The sequence below is a fragment of the Equus przewalskii genome, chromosome 3, assembly GCF_037783145.1.
Source record: "Equus przewalskii isolate Varuska chromosome 3, EquPr2, whole genome shotgun sequence".
NCBI lineage: Eukaryota > Metazoa > Chordata > Mammalia > Perissodactyla > Equidae > Equus > Equus przewalskii.
The window spans coordinates 114,172,420-114,197,067 of record NC_091833.1 but is presented as its reverse complement, the minus strand read 5'-3'; the positions used below and the strand labels follow the sequence as shown (position 1 = coordinate 114,197,067).

At 59.2% G+C, this 24,648-nt stretch overlaps 1 protein-coding gene across 2 annotated transcripts in view; it reads right to left on the bottom strand.

Moving 5' to 3' along the window:
* WFS1 (wolframin ER transmembrane glycoprotein) overlaps positions 1-23,607 on the bottom strand; it is a 31,911-nt gene extending 8,304 nt beyond the window's left edge. Inside the window, exons 1-6 of one of the 2 annotated variants that reach the window (XM_070613312.1) lie at positions 23,393-23,607; positions 15,773-16,005; positions 6,440-6,522; positions 5,746-5,890; positions 3,795-3,965; positions 2,106-2,186 (exon numbers count right to left, since the gene is read on the bottom strand). In XM_070613312.1, the coding sequence (XP_070469413.1) occupies positions 2,106-2,186; positions 3,795-3,965; positions 5,746-5,890; positions 6,440-6,522; positions 15,773-16,004 (712 nt within the window). In that variant the 5' untranslated portion in view covers position 16,005; positions 23,393-23,607. Of the gene's footprint in view, positions 1-2,105; positions 2,187-3,794; positions 3,966-5,745; positions 5,891-6,439; positions 6,523-15,772; positions 16,009-23,392 lie in introns of both variants that reach the window. The other variant, XM_070613313.1, reaches the window with a different exon arrangement.
* Positions 23,608-24,648: the final 1,041 nt, after the last annotated feature.

Here is a 24,648-nt window from a genome sequence, read left to right as displayed (position 1 = left end):
TCAAGGAGGGCATGGAGGATGTGGTGGCCATGAGAGAGGGGGTGGCCTGGTAGGGCTGTGCTGGCGGCAGTGGTGGGGTGGCCACATGAGGTCTGAGCTGACCATGAGACGACCAGGGGAGAAGATGTGGCGTGGAGGCTCAACGCACAGGGCTGAGTGGCCTGGTGGGGGCTGCACGTTTGGGGGTCATGGATGACATCTGACACCATGAGATCGACCACTGAGGCAGTGAGTACGGACACAGTGGGAGTTGGCGGCGGCTCCCACGTCCAGAGGGTTGTGCGACACAACACGACAACTGTGTAAGGACACTCAGAAGGAGCGGCCAGAGCAGCAGGGCAGGCCTGGCGGGTGGACGGAGGGAGAGATGGAGGAGGAAGGGGGGCCCTCCGTCCACACTGCTGCAGGATGAGGATGGGGAGCTGACCCGGCAGCAGGGTCATAATGACCTGGACGAGAGCCATTTCGGTGGGATGATAAGGGGAGAGAGCTCGGGGTGGTGACTAGATGCCCCTTTCTAGGAGTTTCGCTGGACAGGGGAGCAGAGAAACTGGGACGGCTGATGGGAACGTGGGGTCCAGAGAGGGTTTCATCCTTTTTTCTGAGGGGAGAAATAAGCACACGTTTGCAGACAGCTGAAAATGTTCCTGTGGAGACAGGAGACGCTGAGGGGAGGGCAAATAGTGGGACGATATCCTCGGGGGTGAGGGGCGAGGGGCCGGGAGCCTTTACTGGAAGGGAGGGCTGAGCCGGCAGGCAGAGGGCCGGGCTGCCCAGTGGACAGGACTTTCCAACACGCCACAGAGGCCTGGGTCCTGGCCTGTCAGAGCCCAGGGCAGGGGATTTTCCCATCTGGCCCAATGGCCTTCTGGCAGGTACGAGGTCCACAGGAAAGTTCTGCCGTGGTTAATCCTAAAACCCCCCAGGAGGAGCAGGCCTGGGCATGACACTGATCTGAACTCCCGCCTGCACCCTATTTCAGGAGGGACTGGCGACCTTGTCCACTGCTGCTCAGGGGACTTCACCCCAAACACACTCAGACACCCGGCCCCTCTGGGCTCAAAACTGTTCAAAAGCCGCTGGTCCTCGGGTTTCTATTAGTCACAGGTTCCTCTCCATCTCAGTGAGATGCGCTGGTTGCCTCCCCAAATGGAGCAAGAACGCAGCCGTGCAGCCCTTTCTGCCCACGGCCTCGGGAGGGCCACTCGGAATCACAATTCCATTTGTCACCAGAGAGCCAATCACACTTCCTGACAAATCCGTCCCAGCCCAGTGGGAAAGGGACATGTGCCCCCTCTGCATGATGCCCCCACTGCCACAGAAGCTCTTAGGACTGGCGGGGTCCTTCAGCCCTCTAATCTGACCATCACTGTGCAGAAGGGGAAACTGAGACCCAGGGAGGAAAACCAGAGCTGCGGGAGGTCACATTAAGAGTGGTGGCAGAGCTGGGGGAAAGACCGCGCCTCGTGCTAGTGCTGAGCAGTCCCCAGGTCCTCCCACCCGCGTGTCTCCTCCAGGATGCGGCCGGGACACTAAGACCAAGAGTGCCCCCACACGCCAGGCAGCTGCACACAGTGGACCCGAAGGCCTCTCCTAACTGGATGTCTCAAAGGGACCCCAGCTCCGCGGGCCCCCACGCCTCCAGGCCCTCCCGCCGCACGCTCTGCTCTCCACTCCCTACCTTCCCACAGCCCACACTGGGGTCCAGCCTCGCGCTCCTGCAGGCAGGGTCCCCTCCGGGCCGTCGCTCATGCAGGCCCCTCCGCCCCGTGCACCTTCCCTCAGCCTCGCCCTCCTCCCCTTGCTGACTCGCTCAGGACCCCCAGTGCGCACACACACCCACATTTCTCCGTCCTGCAGCCCTCTCTGTCCTGTGTCTGCCTTCCCTCCAGTGCGCTCCCAGTGGGCAGGTCCAGATCCCAGTGCCCAGAACATCGACACAAACTGACAGCTCCAAACGGCCTGGACTGAAAATCCAGCTCATCTCCGAGAGCCCGGGGGCTGGGCCTGGACTCCGCAGGAAGGAGCAGACGTGGTACCCGGGGTGGTAGAAGGGACAGCACAGCCAAAAGTGTCACAGGTGCAGGACTGACTGCCGTACTCACATTCGCTGCTGACCAAGCGCTCCAGCACCCGCCTCTGCTTCTGCAGTGACTTGGGGACGGGGCCTGGCTGTGCCCCTCCATCTGCAGGGAACAGAGCAGACCAAGAATCAAGGCAGGCTGCCTGTCCCCCATGCCCCGCGGCCCGCCCACAACCGGCCCGTGCACTCCTAGGGCATCCCTGACCTCTAGGGACTGCAGGGCCTGGGGCCTCCACGCAGCCCTTGGTGGCCAGTGCAAGGCCACTGGCCTGGGCAGCCAACTCTCAGCTTCCACCCCCTAGGGTGACCCACTGCCCCAGGGGCACTCCCACCCCACTGGGCAGAGCCTGCCCCTCTGTGGAGGCAATCAGAGTACTGGACACAGAGTGCTCTCTGCTCAGCATAACCTGTCTCCAGACACCTTTACTGGCATTGTCCCTTGGTGTGATTTTCCCCTGAAACAGACTGAGCATCCCAGGGCCAAGGCCAGGCTTGCCCCTGTAGCCCCAGGCCTGGTGCTGGAAGGGGCTCCACACGCGCCTGTTCAGTGAACGAACCCTGCACCAGGAGAGAAAGGCTGTGCCTTCCTATCAACACGCCCATCCACTGCGCCCCCACTCCAGCAAGCATTCGCTGAGCTCCTCCCGCAGGCCAGGCACCAAGGCGTGCCCTTGCAGGGGCAGGTCACCAGCAGTCGAGGGCCACGGCATCCTGAGTGGGCTGGAACTGGCTCAGTGGGGGGTGCAGCAGGAGAGGCCTGGCTGTAGCACTGAGGGGTCTCTGGGGCTCTACACGGGATGCCCCAATCCTGTCACATCAAGTATGCCTCTTGGTGGGGGGTGCTGCCACCCAAGCCCCAGGCTGCATGGCCGCCTCTGCTTGTCCCCAGCACCCGGCCTCCTACCCCAGCCAGGAGAGCAGGCGAGTCCCAGGGGTTAAGTCAGACAGGAGTCCTGCCCCCAAGACCCCAGGAGAAGGGACAGAAGTGTCTGTCTCTGATGCATTGGCAGGTGGTCCCCCAGCCCTGATCCGCCCTTGAAGGCAGGAGACGGCGGGGGGAGCCCCGGGCAAAAATTCATCACTGAATAGCTGGAGGCAGCTGCTCCTCACAGTAATGGGGAGGAAGAGTCAGGTGGGCCCCCAGAGATGGAGAGGCCACCCAGGCGGGGATGCCTGCCCTTCTGCCCAGTTTGTCCTTCCAGCTCGCTGCCTGTGCTGTTAGGGAAAGCCAGGTTAGAAGGAGGCTGGGGGAGGCCCAGGAGCCACAGCAGGCTGGTGCCCCTGGAGCCTCGGGGACCAAGGTCCTGCCTGCATCTGTCACCACCCCCCGACTCTCCGTCCCCTCAGGAGCAGTGAGACACCCTTAAAACAACAAAGTCTCAGCAGGAGGGAGAGGGAATCCCAAGGGGTAGAGCAAGTGAAGGTGAAACCAAAGCAGAAGGGCTGCTGGGCGCCCAGCCCACGGACTGAACCCGGAGCTGAGGGTATGGCTTAGGAAGGGGACCCCAACAACAGGGGGATGCCCAGATCCCCCAAGGAAAGACCTTCCACCTTATAGAGACCCATGGGATCCCCACAAGAAGGTCCCTGGGGACCCCAGTTAGGCTTCCAGAGTCCCCACAGGGCTCCCAGAGGGAAGCCCCGAGAATCACAACAGAAAAGCCCATGAGGTCCCCACAGGACGGTCGGCCCCACGGGAAGGTTCGCGTACCGTGCTCGTTGACCTGATCCACGTTCTCTAGCAGCTCTGACACAGCCACCTGCTTCTTCTTCTTGGGGTTGAGCTTCCAGTACATGACCAGGGCCGCCTTGCGCACAGCCCGCTCCAGGTCTGTCTCGGAGGAGAGCTGCTTCACCTCCTGCTCGTTCTCCGACGTGATACCTGAGGGATGGGAGGTGTTAGAGGCTTTGTCACGCCCACCTGGGAGAGTCCGTGATGCTCGGAGCCCAGGCCAGCTCTACCTGAGGGGCTTGGGAAGGGACTCACGCCAGAGGCCCTGGGTCACCCGGGTAGAAACCAACATTTGACCAAAAAGGACATCTGGCCAAAGTCCCAGCTGGTGTCCACTCTGTAGGTCAGAGGCTCGGCCTGGCCTTTTGGCAGACACTCACCGGTGACCACTGTGGGTGGGCACCGTGCAAGCCCTCCTATCCTCCTGGCTTGCTCCCTTCTCCCACTTCATCCTCACAAGGACCCTCCCGAGTGGGGGCTGCTGTCCTCATTTTACAGATGGAGAAACTGAGGCACACAGGGGTGTCATAGCTTGCCCAAGGCCAGAGTCAGAGAGAGACAGAACCAGTCTCGAACGTGGGTCAGTCTCTCTGCATAGTTACCCGCCTGGGTGCCACTGCGGGCACCCCGTCCACAGGGCTTGCCTAGGAGAGCCGTGCTCCCGCACAGACGGCCCTTCCCAAGGAAGACGAAGACGACCACAGAGAGGGGCGTAGGTTTCACAGGCCGGTCAGTGGCTGCCGTTCTCCCTCCACTGCCAACCGCCAGGAAGATCAGTGCGCCCCTCCCAGAGGAAGACGGGATGGAGGGCTGGCTATTTTCCTCCTTTTAAACATTTTACAAATTTTCCACCTGAGCACACGTTTCCTTTATGATCAGGAAGCACTCGTTGTGAGAACGTGGGGGTGTGGGGCACGTGGGGCCCGGCCCAGCCCCCTTCCCTTCCACGGCCTCCAGTCCTCGGTCCTGACTTGCCCTCCTCACAGCCTCTGGGAACCACCGGCCCCGACAACAAGTGGGCCGCACTGCCTCACTCCGGCCAGCACGAGGCCATCCTGCCTGCTCCGGAGAGGGGAGGGGGGGCTGGTGAGAAATTCTGGCTAAGAGAACACCACCATTCTGTTTCCAAAGGCATCAGTCCAATTTCCAAAGAAAGCAGACTCTCATAATAATGTAACTCTTAAAAACATTGTGATTCAAAACCAGGAGGAAATACATCAAACTACGAACTGCCTCTCTCTGGGTTTCAAGGTTATGGGTAATTTGTAACTTTACGTTTTCTATATATTCCAAGTTTTCTATGATAAGCATAAAACACTTCTACCCAGAAAAAAAAAGTCATTTAAAAACTCCCTTTATGATATACACTTTCACCTTTCTCTGAGGGGTGGAACTTTCAAGCAGCACACTCCTCCACAACACCCGGATGAGCCACGTCCCTTGGGCAGGACAACGTAATAAGTGACCACATGTGGCCAGGCTACGCTCCCTGACCCACAGTACCCAGCCCTTCTTGCAGCGAGTCATCTGAGCAGGTTTCACTGGCCTATGGTCACCCAGCCATTTCACCCAGACAGGATGGAAAGACAGTCCAGAAAGTTCCATCCTGCCTAAGACCACCGTCACCTTCTCCAACTTTACCACAGAGAAGCTTGTCCTCCACTGGCTCCAGGATCCGCTCCTCAATTTAGATTAGAACCCAGAAGGGATCGACTTATAGACACCAACATGAGCAAAGAGAACGAAAGCGGCTTTGCTCAGTCATATCCCGTGTTATGCTCCAGAGACAATGTCTCAATGACAAAGCCGCGGGCAGCGGAGAAACGACACTTCTTTCCCAGCGGTGTCACTGTCATCAGCGCTGCAGCTGTTAGGGGAGGGGGCAGCACAGACCCCTCGGGCGGCTGCACGAAGCCTCCCGCACACGCACCTTTCCTGTCTGCCAGGCACCGGCGAAGCAGCTTGACGGCCTCGCGCCGGCCCTGCTTGGCGGCGAGGATCAGCCAGTCCACGGCCGTGCTGTTGTTGACCTCCTCGTCCGCGTCACCGGCCAGCTGCAGGTAGTGTCTCCCCACCTGTGGGCCAGCCAGACGCTCAAGCCGCGCCTGCTGCGGCCTCCCCGCGGAGGACGGGGCTCCTGCCGGCACCGTGCAGCCAAGCCACCACCCCCCCCCCGCCCACCACCCAGGCCAAGGAGAAGGGTGGCGAGAAGGGGGTCCCGTTGGGCGTCTGCACTGGCCTGGGCCAGTCCGGCCCTCAGAGTTCTTGCTCCTCCCGGGACAGTGAGGAGGGTGAGGCAGCCCTGCTACAGGAGACGTGAGAAGGCGTGGGGACACCAAGGGCACGCGGGAAGGACGGACGGCGTCCTGGAGGAGATGGCACCCAACACCAGGAGTGAGCAGGACACAGGAGAGGAACATGTGCTCCCCAAATGGTGGCAGGAGGACAAACGATGAGGTGAACACGGGAACACGTCGAGTGGGGTTCAGTTCAGGTGCATGACGGGCGCAGTCATTCCACCCCGCGCCCTGGTGGCATGGCACCAGCTTCTCCAGGGCTGGAGCTCCGTGCCAGGCCTGCCATGCTCGGGGCGGTGGCCTCCCACCCCAGACCGTGGTCCTCACCTCCGTCTGCGCCTTCGGGTCCCCGGCCTTGGCCTTCTCCAGGACTTCTTCAAAAGGGGTTTCCATGTCCCCCTTCATGGGCCCTTTAACATGGAAAAAACAGACAGACAATGTCATGAAGCTGGCCCTTGTCGCTTGTCAGAGGAGCGGGGGGCACAGTGGGAATGGCTCCAGACCTGGAGCAGCGTCTCACATTAAAATCCAGGTGAGGAGCGTGAGCGCAGACATGGAGAGAATATGCCAGAAAGCTGCCTTCCAAGGACACAAACAGCCTTGGAGCAGACAGCAGAACCACCAGGGGGTGGTTTGCAGCAGCAGCTCAGCCTCTGGGTGCGAGGTGCACAAGGGATGGGGCACAGACCCGAGTCCCACCTCCACCCCTTGGCTTGCTGCAGCTGGGCCGGCTGAGCTCAGGCCTGCTGTGCCGGGGCTCTGGAAAGATCTGCGGGCTCAAGTTTGAAAGCCGCTGATCTATATAAAGAACATGCACCCAAGCCCAGCACCCCAGTAAACAGACCAGATTCATGTTTTCCATGATTGTGTCATCTACGCGCATGTTTTCAGGAGGTCATAATCAGTGAACAGACATTTTGATACACAGATGGTCCCCAACTTACGATGGTCCGACTTAGGATTTTTCAACATTACGACGCTGTGAAAGTGACATGCATTCAGTAGAAACCGCACTTTGGATTTTGATCTTTTCCCAGGCTAGCCCGACGCGGTACAATACTGGCTCATGATGCTGGGCAGGGAGCCGCAGCCCCGGTCAGCCCGGCGACCATGAGGATAAACAACAGATACAGTGACAACCCGCCTGTCCCCAGACAACATTCTGTTTGTCACTTTCAGGACAGGATTCAATTAGTTACATGAGATAGTCAACACTTTCTTCTGAAATAGGCTCATGTGAGACGATTTTGCCCAACTGTAGGCTAACGTCAGTGTCCTGAGCACGCTGAAGGTGGGCGAGGCTCAGCCAGGATGTTCCGTAGGTCAGGTGTATTACACGCCTTTTCAAATTATGATAGTTTCAACTTACGATGGGTTTATCAGGACATAACTGCATCGTAAGTTGAGGAAGATCTGTTTATATATTTAATAATGAGGCACAGCCGACCTCCCACGCTGCTCTGTGGTGAAATCCACCATTCCAATGGCTCAGCCATCCCACCAAGGGGACACGCTCAGGGGGCTGGGCCTCTGGGTTACTCCAATACTCTCTAATTTTATAAGACAGTGCCCCAACCACTCTGTGCACACATTTTTTCCTGTAGGGGGTTATCCTCCTAGCATACGTTCTTCAGCTAAATTACCAGGCCCAGGGGTTTAAACACCATATGGCTCCCTCTCTATCTTACTTTCTAAAAAGTCACCCCAAGTTACAAAAGCATCATATAACTCCACCAATTTTACTGCCTCACCGTCAATGGGCAATAGCAACAAAAACGTTTGGAAAAGTCACTTTTTACCAGCCCCTTTCTTTGATTTGCACAAGCAATCTTTGGGGGCCTACGCCCAACTCCACACCTTGCCTCCATCCATCGCTACACCACCCTGGCAGGTAGCAAGACACCTCGCGAGATACCTGGGATGTGGCTGGAGCACGAGCCAACCACGCAGTAGGTGCTTACTAGAGATTAGGAGACTCTCACTCTCTAGATATTTCTGGAAACAGAAGGCAGAATTCGGGGAAGCAAGAACAGTGCCAGTAACACTGCCCGACGACCAGCCTGCCCTGTCTGTTCACCCAGGCCTTTCCCAGAACCAGCTCCGCCAGGCTCAGAGACTCTGCAGCAACCAACGCCACTGGCCCTGCATTCAGAGCACCCGAGTCGGCGGGACACAGACTCCAGGAGGAGGCAGCAGGGGCAGTGGCCTAAGGCGACACAGCCTTCGAGGTTCAAAGGCCAAGGGCTCACCTCCAGTCCGGAGGGGGCACAGGCAGCCAGGGACGGCTTGAAGGGAGGACTACTTAGGAGACCTCGAAGGTCAGGCAGAGGCTCTGTGTCCTTGGACGCTCGCCAACACACTGACACCTCTCGCTGTGGAGTTCGGCCTGGGCTTCCTCATTCAGGCCCTCAGGACCTGACCTGGCAACGGCTTCAGCACTCAGGACATCTGCCCCTTCCCCAGTGGTCCTGGACCTCAGTGCTTCCTGAGTCGTCAAGGTCAGTTCTCCTTCTGGATGCTGTCACACCCCCTCCAGCCCCTGGAATGTACTTTCTGGCCAAGGGCTCAGACTCAAGAGAACAAGAGAATGCAAAGCCTGCAGGCTCCAAGCCAGGGCCTGTCCTGCCGGCTTGCAGGGAAGGAGGGTGTGCACGTAGAGAAATCTGACCTGTGTCTCAATCCGCCTGAGCATCAAAGAGCCGCGTGACCTGGCCAGGGTCATTCTCAAACCAGTCGTTAACATCCATCCAGTAGGATGGTTTATGAAGAATAAGATACTTTGTATTAAGTGCCTGGTCCAGAGTGGGCGTTCCCACAATGTGAGTGTCTTTCTTTCCCTACTTCCCATTGCTCAGCTGACCCCAGGGCCTTTGCTGCTCACTGACACTGCACTTCACAGCAGAACATTGGGCCTCTCTCATGAGTTCAAAACTCTTTTCCTGACGAAGTGAATTCACAAGTCCACATTCTTTTTTTTTTTTAATCAGAAGATTCAAGCATACATCTGTTGGCTAAAAAGATTATTCTAGTCCATGATTAATTTTCGCAGAAGTTATTCATAGCCTGACATTTTAAGAAGTCTCCCCAATACACAGAATCTCTTGAAACATACGCAACACCTTCATTATTCTGGCTTCCATTTGGCACTGGTAGAAATATTTCTACAACCACTCACATGTCGGGCCCCGGCTGCAGAACAATCAGAGCGTCCTGGCTTTCCCATTTAAGTGGGAGCCTCCACACAGGGCAAAGGCAAGATCCCACCACCTCACCACTCAACGGGGAAGACGGCCGAGGCCGGTGAGAGGGGACTCAAAGGACCACAAAACACATGCCAGTCCTGGCTCCTCCTGCTAACGGTTCCTTGATGTCCCTTTTGGGGACCACTCTCCCCTACGCTCAGTCCTCAGGTCTGGTGGCACTGCCCCTCACCGCTGCTGCAGCGTGGCTCCATCTCCCTAACCCCGGCACCCGGATCAGGCATGGACACAGACCCCAGGCGGGCCGGCGGCGTTGGTGCCGAATTGCTGGGAAAGAGGCTCCCTCCTCCTGCCGGATCTCGGCCAAAGGACGTCAGCGTGGAGCTCTGCAGGGCAGCCCACCTAGAGTGAGGGCACGCAGGAAAGAAGAGTGGGGGAGATTCCTGATCACGTCATCCAAGCCGCTGGATGCGGCCGTGAGTAAAGCCAGCATAGTTTAACTCTACAGATGCAGGAGACTGATGGAGCCCCCTCCACCCGTTTTTCTGCTGGTGACAACTTACATTGTGTTTCTGTGTCACCTGCCACTGAAAGGGTCCAGAGTTTGACTGTTTTTGAAAGTCTTCCTGCGCAGCTCGAAGGAGCAATAACCAGAGGTGCGTGCCCTGGGCAGGTCTCACAGCCTCCGCCAGACTCCATGGAGGACCATGCCTCCCATCTTTTAAATTCTTTCCCTCCCGTGGAGCCCACGCATTTGAAGGATTTATGGAAGCCACACTGAACAGGTAAACGACCCTCACATTCTCACGAGCTCTTGGGGAGGAGCACCTCCAGGACGCCGTCCCCTCTCCCCGGCACAGCCCATCACGTTTCCTTGCTGGAACCTGGGACAGCATCTCCCACAAATCCCACCAGCCTTATGGGGACAATCCGTGTCCAGTGGGGCTGACCCATCTCCATCCCCTGGCTTGTGGCACCGCGTGGGACAGCGCAGCTTGGGAAACGCTGGGCGGACAGAGGGATGAATGCCTGGTGCCAAGGAGGGAAGGACGGCAAGCTCTCGCCTGCCTCCCACATCCGAGCGCAGGACCTGAGCACAGCCCATGCCTGGCCTGGCGACTAACTGCCGAGTTCGACCCCTGGGCTTGAGCAAGTACTCTGCAGAACTGGAAAAGCGTGGCGAGCAGCTGTTGCCCCCACTCATTGAGCGCGTCAGGACCACCCAGGGCTGCGGGCTGGGGAGCCTTGGGTGCCCCTTCCCAACAGCCCCTACGGCTTCCGCCAGCTCCGCCAGACACGATGCTCTCCAAGAGGTGGCGAGATAACAAGAAAGGAGCTGGCCTCCACTTTCACACAACGGCTGCCATCTAGACACGCTGAAGCGCACTTTTTAAACTGCTGAATACACGCCAAAAGCACTTAAGAGTGCAACCTGACACATGGAGTACATACCCACGATGCAACGAGAGAGAGTCACTGTCTCTGACGTGGTTGCCGCCTCTCACTTCCTTCACTCCCCATCCCTGGACAGGTCTTCGCCTCCCAGAGTCCCTGGTCCCCTCATGACACCCACCACAGGGGCTGCGGTGAGGGACAAGGTGAAAAGGAACCAGGGCACATCACGTGTCCTCATCAGCACTGTGGCCAGAGCACTGGGAGCTGGGGTCGCCTTGCACAAGGGGGTGCCCCACACACAGGGAGCTGAGGTCGCCTTGCACAAGGGGGTGCCCCACACACGGGGAGCTGGGGTCGCCTTGCACAAGGGGTTGCCCCACACAGGGGGAGCTGTGGTCACCTTGTACTAATGGGGTGTCCCACACATGGGGGGCGGGGGTCGCCTTGTACTAACAGGGTATCTCACACATGGGGAGCTGGGGTCACCTTGTACTAACAGGGTGTCCCACATATGGGGAGCTGTGCTCACCTTGTACTAACGGGGTATCCCATCAGCCTTTGTGACGCTGACTCTGGTTCTCGTGAACAAACAGGGGGAACAATCCTTGCAACCCCGTCTCTCCCAGGGGCTGGCTGAGCTGAGGCAAGGAGTCCAGGTTGGGGGTCCGCCCTTCCGACAGACCCCGAGCAGGCATTGCAGACTCAGTCGCTCCTCCCCAGGAGACATTAACTGAGCATGGGCCTGCACCAGTCTGAGCGCCAGGGGCTGAGGGCAGCAAGCCAACCCCTGCGTCTCCCCTCCTGGGGTTGGGGGGGGGTCCTGCCTGTCTTGCCCACTGCCTCCTGCATCTGGCTGGGCACACCCTCAGTCAGCACTGGCATGAACACTTCCTGCAGGCTGCACTCCCACACAAAGGTTCCAGCTACTATCCCTGTCCGTGGCCCTGCAGCTGCCCAAGTGAGCAGCAGCCCGGCACTGACAGCTGGGAGGCCTCAGAGACTCCACAGTCCTTTGGCTGGAGATCCGCTGTGACCCACCGAGGTCAGCAGAGGGTGGCTCGTGCTCCGCGGGCCCCCACTCAGGACACAGTTACTCGTGCAGTTCTGTCTCTCCCTCGCCCGGGACTCCTGGGGGGCAGGCCTCAGCCTCCACCCTTGGACCAGACAGGATTCCGGGGGCCAGCTGACAAGCCTGGGGTCAAATCCCAGCACCCCTGCTTTGCTGGTGCACAGGGCTCCCTGGAGAGACTGACCTAAAGGCACCGGGCACACACGGGCGCTCCATCTGCGGTCACCACAGTCACTGGTGGTGCTCATTACACCTTTGCTAGACGGGCAGGTGAGCTAATTAATTAAACCTGACCTGAAAAGCCACTCCCTGGGCAGACGCTCTCTGAGCTGTGCAGGGTTGGCAGGGCCCGCCGTGTCCACATAGTGACCAGCGACGATTGCAGACCAGCTGGGAAAAGGGAGGCAACACAGCCCAGATGCAGGGGGGCTGGGACCCCAGGTGGCCAAGCTGTCCTATGCGCGCTGTGCACTCCCCTCCCCTCCCTTGGGGGCAGGAGCCACAGAGACCACATCTGTTTCCTGACTCTTCTTATCTGAACCAGTCTTGACTCCATCCTCCGTCCTCCGAGGCCATTTTGCATCACCCAGATTGAAACCAAGCACACTCCCAGCCCTGGCTTCTGTGCCCTGGGCCATGAGGCATGTGTGGCCGGGCCGGGGTTCTGGGGTCAGGCCATGGCCTGCCCAGAGGCCTTGGAAACAAAGCAGAGAACACAGCGATCTCTGAAGGAGACGCGAAGATCAGAAGAGCCAGAGGACGGGGCATTTCTGGGGTAAGTTGGGTGCTGGTCCAGCGTGAACCACACTCGGGCCACTTCACCTGCGCTCGGAGGGCGTGCAGCCCTGCGGGGCCGGCGTGAGACAGCAGACTCAGGGCGCCCGTGCACCTGTCACTCAGCGCCTGGTCACTTGGGCAAGTAGTGCCTCAGTTTCTTCATCTCTCACTAGGGATAACAACAGAGCTTCCCTCACAGGCAGCTGTAAGGGCTCACAGAGACCCTGAGGACATGGCACACAGCAGGTACACCCACAGGTGCCCATCGCGGGTGTGGGGCCTCTGTGTGGGGGGTGTTGTGAGCCGGGGTACTCACCTTCGGCAGCTGGCCTCTCTAAGGGAAAAACAAATGACGAAGGCTGGGTGAGCTGGAGGAAGGGGAGATAGGGGTGATCAGGGGCAGTGGGGGCTGGAACTTCCTGAACCCAAACTCCACCAGGGGCAATGAAGCCCCATCCCCAACTCAGCCTGTGAACAGGAGAGACGTCACAGCGCCTGCCCCGCGGTCCTGGGGGAGACCGAGAAGGCACCCCTCCCGCACACGCACGCATGCAGGCATGTTTGTGCACAGACGCATGCACACACACGCGTGCACACAGGTGCGCACACACACACGTACAGTTTGTAGCACAACAAGCCTCCCTCGGGGGAGAGAAGAAATCTGATGCACACACACACACAGCCCCGAGCTGACACCAGGACCAGTCACCAGAGAGGAATTCAGCGGAGTCATAAAACTTGACGGGTGCCCCGGCATGCAGGGGGGACTCCCCAGGAGGAGCTCTGGAGGGGACTCAGGGAGTGAAGCGGGCCTGGGAGCCTTGGTGACATCCACAAAGCGCGTCAGTTTGCAGCTCAAGATGCAGACCATCTCTGTGTGCTACCAGGCTGGCTCGCACAGGACAAGGGAGTCTGGACTCAGCGCTGCGTCCCGACCCCAGCTCGCTTTCACACGCACGGGGCCTAGCGAACGTTCGCTCAAGGCACAAGGTCCCAGCACCGGCGTGATTCCCACGCCGCCTCCACGTGGTCGGTATGATTGCGCCCACTTCACAGACACAGAAACCCTCGGTGAGGCCTCCCGACTCCCTCAAGGCACACAGCTCAAGGCCACCAGCCGAGCCGAGTCACACTTCGGCTGGTCTCTGGCCTTCCTGGACCACCTCAGGGCCCTGACATTCAACAAAGAAACAGTTTGTGTGCACAGACACGTGCTCCAGGAGTCCCGGCTGGGGGGGGCGGGACACACTCACCGAGAAGAGGAGCTGGGACCAAACCACAGGGAGTGTTTGTCAAACTGCAGATTTCGACCCAGTAGGTCATAAAATCAACTTAACAGCCCACGAGCTGCATTTGTTTTTAAATAAAAGGAACAGAACGGAGACTATCAGACTGCAACACACACAGTAAGGACTGGGATTGTTTGGGAAACTTCCATTCCCACTGAGTGTGTGGGTGTGTGTGCGCATGCTCACCTATGTGTGCGTGCCAGCTCAGGGTGGCACGCATACTTCTTGCTGTGGGTCAGGTCAGAGAGCTTAAGAGGCAGCAGCACCTGAAGAGCTGGCAGGATTTCAACAGGTGGGGGAGGCAATGACAACTTTTGGGCAGCGGTTCCCATGCAGCTAAGGGGAGGTGGGAAACGTGGGCGCAGATCCGGAGCACGTGGAATGGGCTCAGCTGAAGGGAGGGGTGGGCAGTAACCCACGAAGAGAAGCAATGGGCTTTCACCACCCACCACGCCTTCAGACCTGGTGTTCCGAGCAGGACAGCAGAGCCGGAGCAGACTCTGTTCTTATGACCCCATCTGTCATCAGAGTGAAGGGTCCCCAGTTTGCTGGGCTGGCTGCTGTGAGGATGAGATGGAGGACGTACTGGAAAGCACTGAGTAAACTATTAGAAAGAGTGATGCCAACACCAGCTATGTCCTCCCCAAACATCCCAGCCAGAGGCCCGGGCTCCTCCCTTGTGAGCACCCATGAAACTCACAGTGAGGCAAGAGCATTTCTGCCCACAACAGCCCCCAAGCATGGAGGAACCTCTCAAACAGGGATGGTGGAAGGCCTGGTCACCGATCCTGCCCTCAGCTCATTCCTGGTGTATCTCAATCACAGGCCAGAGAACGAGCATTATCACCCCTGACCCCTCCCGTTCCTCCTCACTTAGGAGGTCTGAGGTCCCCAACCCCACCCCAGGCGAGGCCATTTCTTCCCTCTGGCTCTTGCCCAAACTGTGCCCTCTCCCCGCAGGCTAGCTCTCACTCAGGCATCATCTCTTCCTAGAAAGCTGGCCTCCTACCTCCCCAGCCCCGAGTCCAGGGCCACCTCTGTGCTCCCCAGGCCCCATTATTCCCTGTGCTCCCCAGACTGTGGACTCCCTGGGGCAGGGGGCAGGTCTGAATCACCTGTGCCATCAATAGCCACTCGGGACCGGCAAAGGGCCATGCTCAGCGAGCAGCAGCTGGACATACGATGGACCAAACCCTAGTGCCCCTCCTCCCACGTCAGCGAGGTGGCCAGCCCCACAACCAGCTGTCCTGTCCCACCCAGGTCTTCGCACCATCTCACGTCTGCCCCTTGGGGTGCCTCCTGGGAAGGCCTAGGGGAGTGGAAACCTGAGGAGGCCCAAGAGTGGACTGGGGCGGCAGCCCTTAGCAGCCCAGCCTAGAGATGGAGCACAGTGGTCCAGAGGGCCACAGGGGCCTGGGCTTGGGCCCAGGTGCATTACAGGGCGGCAGCCAGCCCTTGAGAGGAGTGGCCACGTGCGGCCCCCAGACTAAGCAGAGCTGCCTGACCAAATGGCCCCTGAGGAGTGGCCACAGTGGACAGGGACAATATGGGCTTCCCTGAGAACTGTGGGACCAGAGCTGGGGGAGGGGAGGCCTTCCTTCCCCTCCACAGTGCCTGGTGCAGAACCGCCTGCCATCCCAGAGCATGAGCAGGTCAGAGCCGTAGCCATCTGATTATAAACAAATTAAGGAACCGTGACGTCTGCCGCATTCCAAGTTTGTGAACTTAGGAGCCAAGCCCGCTGTGCAGTAAGAACCAGAGGCCCTGGGTGGAGTGGGTGGGCCCTGACCCACAGGGACACCCCCACAGGAAGAACCTCTCGCGGGTGCTTGACCACGCACTGGGACTTGGGTGCTCGTTCTGTTTCCACAGAACAGGCCAGCCTGGGCTGAGTGAGGACAGTCCTGCTTCCAAGGCCCAGTCCCCTTACCCGTTCCGTCCACTCTCTCTCGGCTCCTGGCACGCGGGGCCTGGGGCCTGGCTGGGGCAGCTGTGTCTCCCACATCTGGTCCAGGTCCAACTTGGGGTCCGGGAACTCGGGACGTCCCGCTCTTCTCCTGCTCCACCGAGGCAGTGGCGTTGAGCCGCGAGCGGGACTGGGGCTGCAGTGGTGGCGGAGGATGTGGGCCAGAGGGGCTCGGAGAAGGGGCGCTGGGGTCCATCCTGCTGGCAAGAAAAGCTGCAAGTCAGACACCGGGGCCAGCCGAACCCAGCCTGCTCTGGCTTCTAGTTTTGGGTACAGAGAGGGGACGACGGCAAGGGAAAGAGGGTGGGGGCTGCCTGCCATTCTGCATGTGATCCCATGCCGCCTCACGACAGCCCTACACAACCGTCCCCGCTCTACAGATGAGGAAAGCGGAGGAGGACACTCACTCGAGGCCGTCTGACTCAACAGGTGCACAGCGGTCACATGCTGGGGCCTGAGGTCATGAGGCTGTGAGTCCCCTCCTCACCAGGCATGAGCCTCAGTCCTCCTCTGAGCAGCGGGGACGACGGAACGTTGTAAGGATTCGATGAGATAATCCACAGGGAGCACTGAGCACAGTGCCCGGCTGTGGAGGCTTGAACAGCGGCCTCCGCATGGAATGTCCACCCAAGATCTGTGAAAGTGACCCTACTTGGAGAAGGGGGGCTTTGCAGATGCTACCAAGGGTCTCGAGATGAGATCACCCTGGATTAGGATGGGCCCTGAATCCAATGACTGGTGTCCTTCTAAGAGGGAAACACACAGAGACAACGCTGGTGAAGACAGAGGCAGAGACTAGGAGATGCAGCTGGAAGCCAGGGGTGCCAGGGAGTCTGCTAGCCACCAGGACCAGGACCCGGAACCGGAGAGGCAGGAAGCAGCCTCCCTCAGAGGCCCCAGAAGAGCCAGCCCTGCTGACGCCTTGATGCTCCAGAACAGGGAGACAAGAATGTCTACTCTTTAAAGCCACCAAGTTTCTGATCATTTCTTTTTTTTTTTTGGAGGAAGATTAGCCCTGAGCTAACATCCGCCGCCAATCCTCCTCTTTTTGCTGAGGAAGACTGGCCCTGAGCTAACACCCGCACCCATCTTCCCCTACTTTATACGTGGGACGCCTACCACAGTATGGCGTGCCAAGCGGTGCCATGTCTGCACGCAGGATCCAAACTGGCAAACCCCAGGCCGCTGAAGCAGAACGGTTCGTGAACTTAACCGCTGCCACCGGGCTGGCCCCTTTAGTAATTTCTTATGGGAGCACAGAGTAAAAGTGACATGAATGTGAGAAGGCAAGGACTGGAGGGGAGGAAGGGAGGGAACCAGCGGTGGAGCCAGGATTTAGTCCAATCTGCCTGACTCCAAAGCCGGCTCTGCCAGGCCCCGACCCCAGGGCACGAGTCACAGAACTCGAGCCACCGGACGGGAGCACATATTAAAGCGCAGACTGATGTAAGCCGAGTGGTGTGTGAGAAGAGACGACCATGACAGATGAGAGAGACGGAGATTCTAGGACTGTCTCACGACAAGGGGAAGTGTGTGAAGAGCTGATAAAGGAGCTGCACACACTGTTTACAACGTGGAAAACCACCACTGATGCCGTCAGGGCAACCACGAGCCACAGACGCGGGGCTGAGAGCTCCGGGAGGTCCTCGAGGCCAAGGATCCCAAACCTAGGGGCCCTGGATGGGCCTCACAAGCCTCCAAAACTATCGGGACCACATGCCCACTGTGTGAAGGATCTGCAAAGGCTGTTGCTCAAATTCCCAAAGGATCCCATGACCCTCCCCACTTCAAGCCCATGTCCATCATCCACTGAGATGAGGCAGCTGAGACAGGAGAGGCTGGTTCTGAGGGAATCCGGCTCCCACCCTAACCTGCCACTGGCCCTGTGCGCTCAGCTCCACCCTCACCAGCTGTGCGGTTCTGAGCAGGCCACGCCCCTCCCCTCTCTGCTCCTCAGATTCAACTGTAAATAGGGACAATCACCCCATGCTTGGGGGTGCTGTGAGGACCAGATAAGACCACAGACCACAAGCTGCACGAGGGGACAGGGTCCCAGCCACCTCCCAATGCCCAGCTCCAAGCACCGAGCTGCCAGAGTAGGCGCCGACGGACGTTTGTGGAGAGTCACAGGAAGAGTCAGGGGTGGCTCCAGGCTCTAAACACCAGTTCCCAGGAGGTACACATCCACATCTGCCCCATCCCCAACTACAAATGGGTCCCAAAGATCGGATCTGCATCTGCCAAAGAACCGTGTAGATTTCAATCTGGACATTCCTCCCGCAGAGGGACTGAGCCCTTATTGTAAAACACGCCCCTGGGTGCAAACCAAAAGCGTGGTCAAGCCATGTGAATCCGCTTGGAAACCGGTGCAGAGCTCGGTACTGTTTCCACTCCAGCCTTCTGGGAAACAAAGAGGCGACTCCTGCAAAACTCATTGGGCTGCACATGCAGGCGAAAGGGCAGGCAGCCGGCCTTTGGGGGAAACCAGCGGGAACCCGCCTACTGAACCCACTCGTGCGTGCAGGCCAGTGGCTGGCCTAAGACTGCCAAGAAGCCAGGTCTTCGAACCACATGGGACCACGTCCTACCTCGCCATCTCCTGTGGCTCCCACTGCCCCTGGAATCGAGTGCCACCTTCTTGGAATGGCTGAGGGCAGCTTGCCTTAATGAGAACTGACCTAGACCAGGGAACCTCGGTCATTAATAACAACGGAAACAAACATGCATCCGGAACATGCTCTGCTCTCAGCACTTGGCACGAGTTTTCTTGGGGCTTCTCAAGCAGCCCTGTGCAGAAGGCACTGCTGTTACCCCGGTGTTCTGGTTGAGAAACAGCTAATCCTTCAACCCTCACCGCGTTTCACCACAAGGAAACCTGGGTCCAAAAAGGTGAGATTCCTACCCAAGGCCGTGCAGCTCATCGTGGAAGTCAAATCCACAGGCCCTGCAAAGTCTGTCAGGGCTCTGCAATCCCACCCCACCACACGCCCCACCCCCAGGCCGCTCACCCCCAACACAGGCTGTTCCTTGACATCCATGCAACTGCTGACCTCCTCGCCTGTGCGAGCCCTCTCCCTGGAATGTCCTCCCCCTGCTTCCCCAGGCCCAGGCCCAGGCCCAGGCCTAGTCGTCTTCAGGGCCTCGCCTCCTTCCCGGGAGCATCCCAGCTGCCTCGGCTGAGCCCTGTCTCCCTCACCTGCTCTCAGGTGAACACACAGCACTCAGGGCTCTCTCCACCGGAGCCCGCTCTAGCAGAGGTGGACCGCAGAAACTCCTTCCTCTCGTCTGTCTCCCCCTCTCAGGGGCCCCCGGTCAGGGGGACAGCACTGTCCCTGGCCAACAGAACACAATTTTACCACCAGAAGCAACACGGGGAGTGGATCCCAGTTCTACCCTTTACCAGCAGCTACTTAGCCTCCCTGTGTCTCAGTCTCCCCATCTGTAAAGTGGGGATACACCTCCCATGGAGGGGTGCTATGGGGAGTACAGTGTGAAGGATAAGAAAGCCGTCTGCATACTATGAAGCATTAACAAACCCAAGCCATTCTCTCAGGTGCTAAATAAAGGCATATTCAGCTGAAAAACATAATAGGAATTTCAGGAAAACACAAGTTCTGGCTGGCCCGTTGGGCTAATCATTATGTGTGTCACGTTACAGCCAAAACAAAACTGTGTCAAGTAAAATCTCTGGTTAGTAAGAATGGAGGAATAAAGGAGAATTCACTTTCGGGTCCCCTGAGAGTTGGCCAAGCCCTTTGTGGATAAAAGGGCTGCTTATTTTAAAACAAATGAATGGTTCGTTGCCATGGTTGGGTCACAGGGTCACGGTTGGGTCACAGGTAGCATCACAGATGATCTCCGGATAGAGGGACCCATAGAATGTCTGGCCTTTCCTTCTTTAGCGGGTCTTCTCTCCAGGACACTGGGGGCCCTGAAGGTGGGGGCTGCATCTCCTTCTCCTGGAATACCTGCCGCCTTGCCTGGCACATAAGGTACACCTGAGGCTGCCTGGCCTTGGGGAAGGAGCCTCCCTCATCTTGCCATGTGACCCTAAGTAGGTACCCCCCCAGGCCCTGGAACCCCAACTGCAGCACAAGAGCATCACCACCCCACTCTGCCCTGGCTCCGAGACTCCTCCGACCCACCAACGAGAGGGGCAGTCAACCCCAGCTGCCACCTGATGGCCAGAGCAGCGGCTTGGAACCTGTCCTTGTGTAAGATCCAAAAAGTAGCGTGGTTGGCATTCTTTCCACATGAGCACCAAGGCATATTTTTATCCCATTGAAACACAAAATGCCAGCACCAAGGAGCTCGGCTGAGGGGCTGCCACCCCCGGAGACGGCTGCTAGGACTGTGCGTCCACTGACTCGTGGAGAATGACTGCGTGTGGACGGCTGCCGAAACGCTCTAACCCTTGTTCAGGCCAGCCCCCACCCTGCTCTCGCGGGGGGCAGCCCCATCTCTGAAATAAGCCCCCGGGGAAGCCTTAAAGACATTCCCAGGCCCTCTGACCAGAGCTTCCACTGCTAGGAGCCAAGCCCAGAGGGATGACCTGGGATGCGCCCAGGTTTCACACTCACTCCCCAAACGTGCTGTTCTTTGACACCCTCATGCAACTGCTGACCTCCACGCCTGTGCGCTTGCAGAGCCCTCCCTGCTGTCCACCCCGGCTGTACCCTCCAGCACTGGCCAGAGAGGACAGTGATGAAAATCACAGCCCCTCCATATGGTGCTACACTACAGGGGTGTCAATCATGACCGTGTCTAACAACCTCTGAAGATGAGGAAAACGTTTGTGTTCACACTGTTAAACAGTATTTAAAGCGGCATGAGGTATTATCCCGAGTCTATAGCGGATGAAAACAAAATTTATCTGCAGAAAAAGATGGAAAAAAATGCCCCCAAAATGCTAATACTGGCTATCTCTGGCTGGAGGGATTACAGGTGGTTTCATTCTATTCTTTTTCTAAATGTACTTCCTTAATTTTCTCTAATGAACGTGCCAGGTTTTTGGAATTACAACAAAATGTTATTGTAAAACTCACCTGTGACTGAGCCCTAAGGGAGCAGGCCCGGGAGTTCCCAGGGTCCCGGATGTCTGCTCTGGCCGGCCCGGCCCAGCCCAGCCCCCTGGCACAGGGCTGCTCCTCCAGACAAGGGCACAAAGCCCTTGGAGGCTCCGAGATACCTATTTTTGCCCCAAAGTGCTAAGAACCAAACCAAGGAACATCTCGGCTCTACCGGATGTACCAAGTTCACAGGAAGAAAGAGGGGGTCAACCTGCGAATGCCCCAGGCAGGGATCACAAACAGCCAGAAGCGTCTCCCAGAAGCTGAGCCCCCACCACACACGTGGCCCCTGCACGTGCCTGGGCAGGTGGGTCAGTGGGCTGATCCTGTGCCGGGCATTGCGCCGGGCACCCCCGCCCGAGAGGACTCCTGCAGGGCTGCGCTTCCAGAACTCAGCCTGGATAGGAAGGATGACACCTAAACAGACACCACAAAGACGGAGACCTTGGGGGCTGCAGGCACAGAAGGGGCGCCTCACTCTGCTGTGGCAAAGGGGGAGGGTAAGGATTCTGGAGGAGAGAACTTGACCAAGCCTTCAGGACAAGCAGGCACAAGCCAGGCAAGGGTGGAGAGAGGGGAGGAAGGAAGGTGTCTGGACATTCCCACAGGCGGCTGCCCAGGAGAAAAGGCAGAGGGAGATGAGCCAGCAGTGCAGCCGGGAAGGTGCAGGCGGCTCCTGGGAAGTGACCTCTGGGGAGGGACACGGGAACGAGAGAAGGGGCTGAGTAGGCAGCCAGGGCAGGCACTGAGGGCCTGAACGAGTGCCAGGCTGAGAACACTGGGGCCAGAAGGAAGTGCAAGACAGTGCTGAGTGGGGAAGTGGCAGTTCAAGAACCATCGGGCTGCTGGGGACGGATGGGGAGACCAGGGAGGGGGCTGGGAGGCCCAGCCAAGGGCAGTCATCTGAGCATGGCTCTGGGGCCAGGAGACAGGAGCATCACCACCTGAACGCCAGGGGTGGGGAGGCAGAGGGTGCCTGGTTTGTGGCTGGCCCAAGGTGATTCTTTCTGCAGCAGAGAAGTGGGAGAGGAGGGGGAGCTGAAGGAAGCACACAGCCCCCTCTACACATGATGATCCTTATCACCACCATGGGGACCAGGCTTTGGTCTCCGTCTGGAAGTGCAGGCATTTAAGGGAGCCGGGACCGAGCTGGGTCTGTGACCAGTCCTGAAGGCCTGTCCAGCCCTGGCTTGGGAGGGGGGTTGTGGAGCCCCTCCACACACTCTTCCATCCTGGGAAGGAAGAGATGTCGTTCCCAGCAAACTTTCCTGTGTCCAGTCAAAGGTCCACCTGCTGGGGGAGGGGAGGACAAACGAACCTCTCTAAATCCCTGGAGGGGCTCCTGTGACAATCACAGCCCTTTGGAGACAGAGGGGAACAGGAGGGGACACTGGAAAGTGTGGCCTCTGGGCCTCCATCAGCGCGGCTCCCTCCCCGGGCTGCAGTGAGGGCGGGCAGCCAGCACAGAGGGTACCCAGTGCTCCAGGAGTGATGGATCCAGGCAGAAGGGAAAGCTCTTTACACAGGGCCGAACGCCAGGGGTCACAGTCCAAGGTGAGGAGAGGCGGGGCTGCCCTGGCTCTCAGCTGCCCAGGGCAGAGGTCTCCCACCAGCTGCGTGGTCCCGGGCAGGTCACCAAACCCCAAAGAGCCTCAATTTCCTCATGTGTCAAACGGGGCTACGATCCCCACCCCTAAGAGACTGAGAGGGTTAAATACTGTACCAATGTTATTCCTTGGAATTTCTTAACATCAACTACAAGGAACGGGGAGGGAGGACAGGAACCCGTCACGCCCAAAAGGGCCGGGTCAGAGTCCGCAGAAAGCTTCCATCTGTCAAAACAGACATCAACGTTCCCAAGGCCGGGTACACCCCAGCCAGGACCCCAGGCTGCCGCGGGGACCCCCCTCCGCCCCCCATCGAGGAGGAGCCCTACGGGGAGAGTAACTGCCACACGGATTCTAAGTGGGCTGTGGGCCCTTCAGCCCGACCCAGAGGCTGCCCTCTCCGGCGGGCCGGGGACCCACTGGAGGACTGCACCCCCACCGCCCCCGCAGCCCCTACTCGGGGTCCCGGGCGCCTTCCAGCCGCCCAGCCGACGGCCGCGGGGGAAGGGCCGCGACGGTGCATCTCGGGACCCGGCGCTGCTGGGCGCGGGGAGGGGTCGCCCCTGCCGCCCGCCCGCCCCTCGGTTCTCTCTTCCCGCCCGCAATGGTGACGGTGCTCGGAGCGCGCGGTGCCCACGGTTCCCGGGGGGCCGGGGCTGGGGCGGAGGGGGCGCGCATCCCCCGAAGAAGACCGGACCCAGGCCCGGGCAGGGATCGCCGTGGGCGTCGCGGAGCGGGCGGGACCCGGCCCCCCCCCCCCAACTTCTGGGGCACTTGCAGGGGCATTGGGACCGGCCGCCTAACCGCTCTGATGGGGAAACTGAGGCCCGAGGCGGGCGGCGCCTCTCGGCGCTCCTGGGTCTCTCTCCAGCCCCCCTCGTGGCCATCCCTCGCCCCGAAGTACTCACCGGGCCGCAAGTGGGCGCACGCGGCGCCGCGACGCCCTCGGGCCTCGGGGCCCGCCGCAAAGTTTCTCGGGAGGAGCCGGACTCGCCGCGGCCGGAGGGAAAAAACCACCACAGAGCGGGCGGCGCGGCTGCAATGGGAGCCGGTGAGCGCCGACCTCGGCGCCGAGAGGGGCGGGGGCGGGGGCGGGGCCGCAGCCTGCGCTCCACTCCCTAAGCGTCCCGGGGGATGCGGCGCCGGCTCGGCCCGCTGAGCGGCTGGTGCGCCTGCCAATCACCTGGCGCCTCCGCCAATCACGGCTCGTCTTGCCTGGCTGCCGCCGCCTCGCCCCCGCGCAACCGGGCAGGGGAGGGCCGAGTGGGCGGGTCCGGCCCGCCCACGGCGAAAGTTTCCGAGCGGACTCGGGCCGCGGCCCCGCCCCGCCCCGGCCCCGCCCCCGCCCGCACGGCGTCCCGTCGCTGGGCGAGGCTCCTGGCCTCTGTAACAGGTGGTTGGACCCTTAGAAAAAACTCGGGGCGCCTTCCGCCCCCCACTCTGGCCCCAAAGCCCCCAACTTCAGATTCATGATCATTGCTATTGCAATATTAACTAACACGTTGAGCGCCTACTGTGCGCCAGACGCCTTAATTCCTGTCTAGCTGGAGAGAGAGAGGCCCTCCTGATAGAGCCGCAGGAATAGAAAAATGTGTCCCATTTAAATGTGTACACGTAACCAAGGGCAGCTTAAAATGCACAAATTCAGATGCAACGCAGTGCGCTGTACACAAGATAATGGAGGGGCTCGTTTAAGAACACACATTAGCCCAGGGAATGATGCAAGGCGCAGGCGGTTCGGAGACTCACTTATTTGGGTCCTTTCCCGTGTCTGAGAGGTGTGGTTTGGAGATGAACTCAAAGGTCTATCCCCGAAACAGGCCCTTGGGACTGCGAGGCCCTGGCCTGTGGCCCCGGGGTCCCCTTGGGCTGTGTGTGCTCCACGTCTGGTCCTCACAGCCAACCTGAGATGCCTGTCGTGGGTTATCATTCAGAAACTGGCTCAGAGTGGCTCCCAGAGATATGTTACCACCATGTTGGGAGCAAAGATTTCATATGATTTTGGAGATGATTTCCATCTGCTAGACACCCTGCCCTGAAGACTTTTCTCAAAGCTTCACAGTCCCCATCAGTGATCTCGTTTTGTTCTCCAGCTGTCGCTCTCCATCCCACCCCCAGCACTTCAGCCAGCCAGCACCGTGAGGCTCACAGGGAAGGAAGGAAA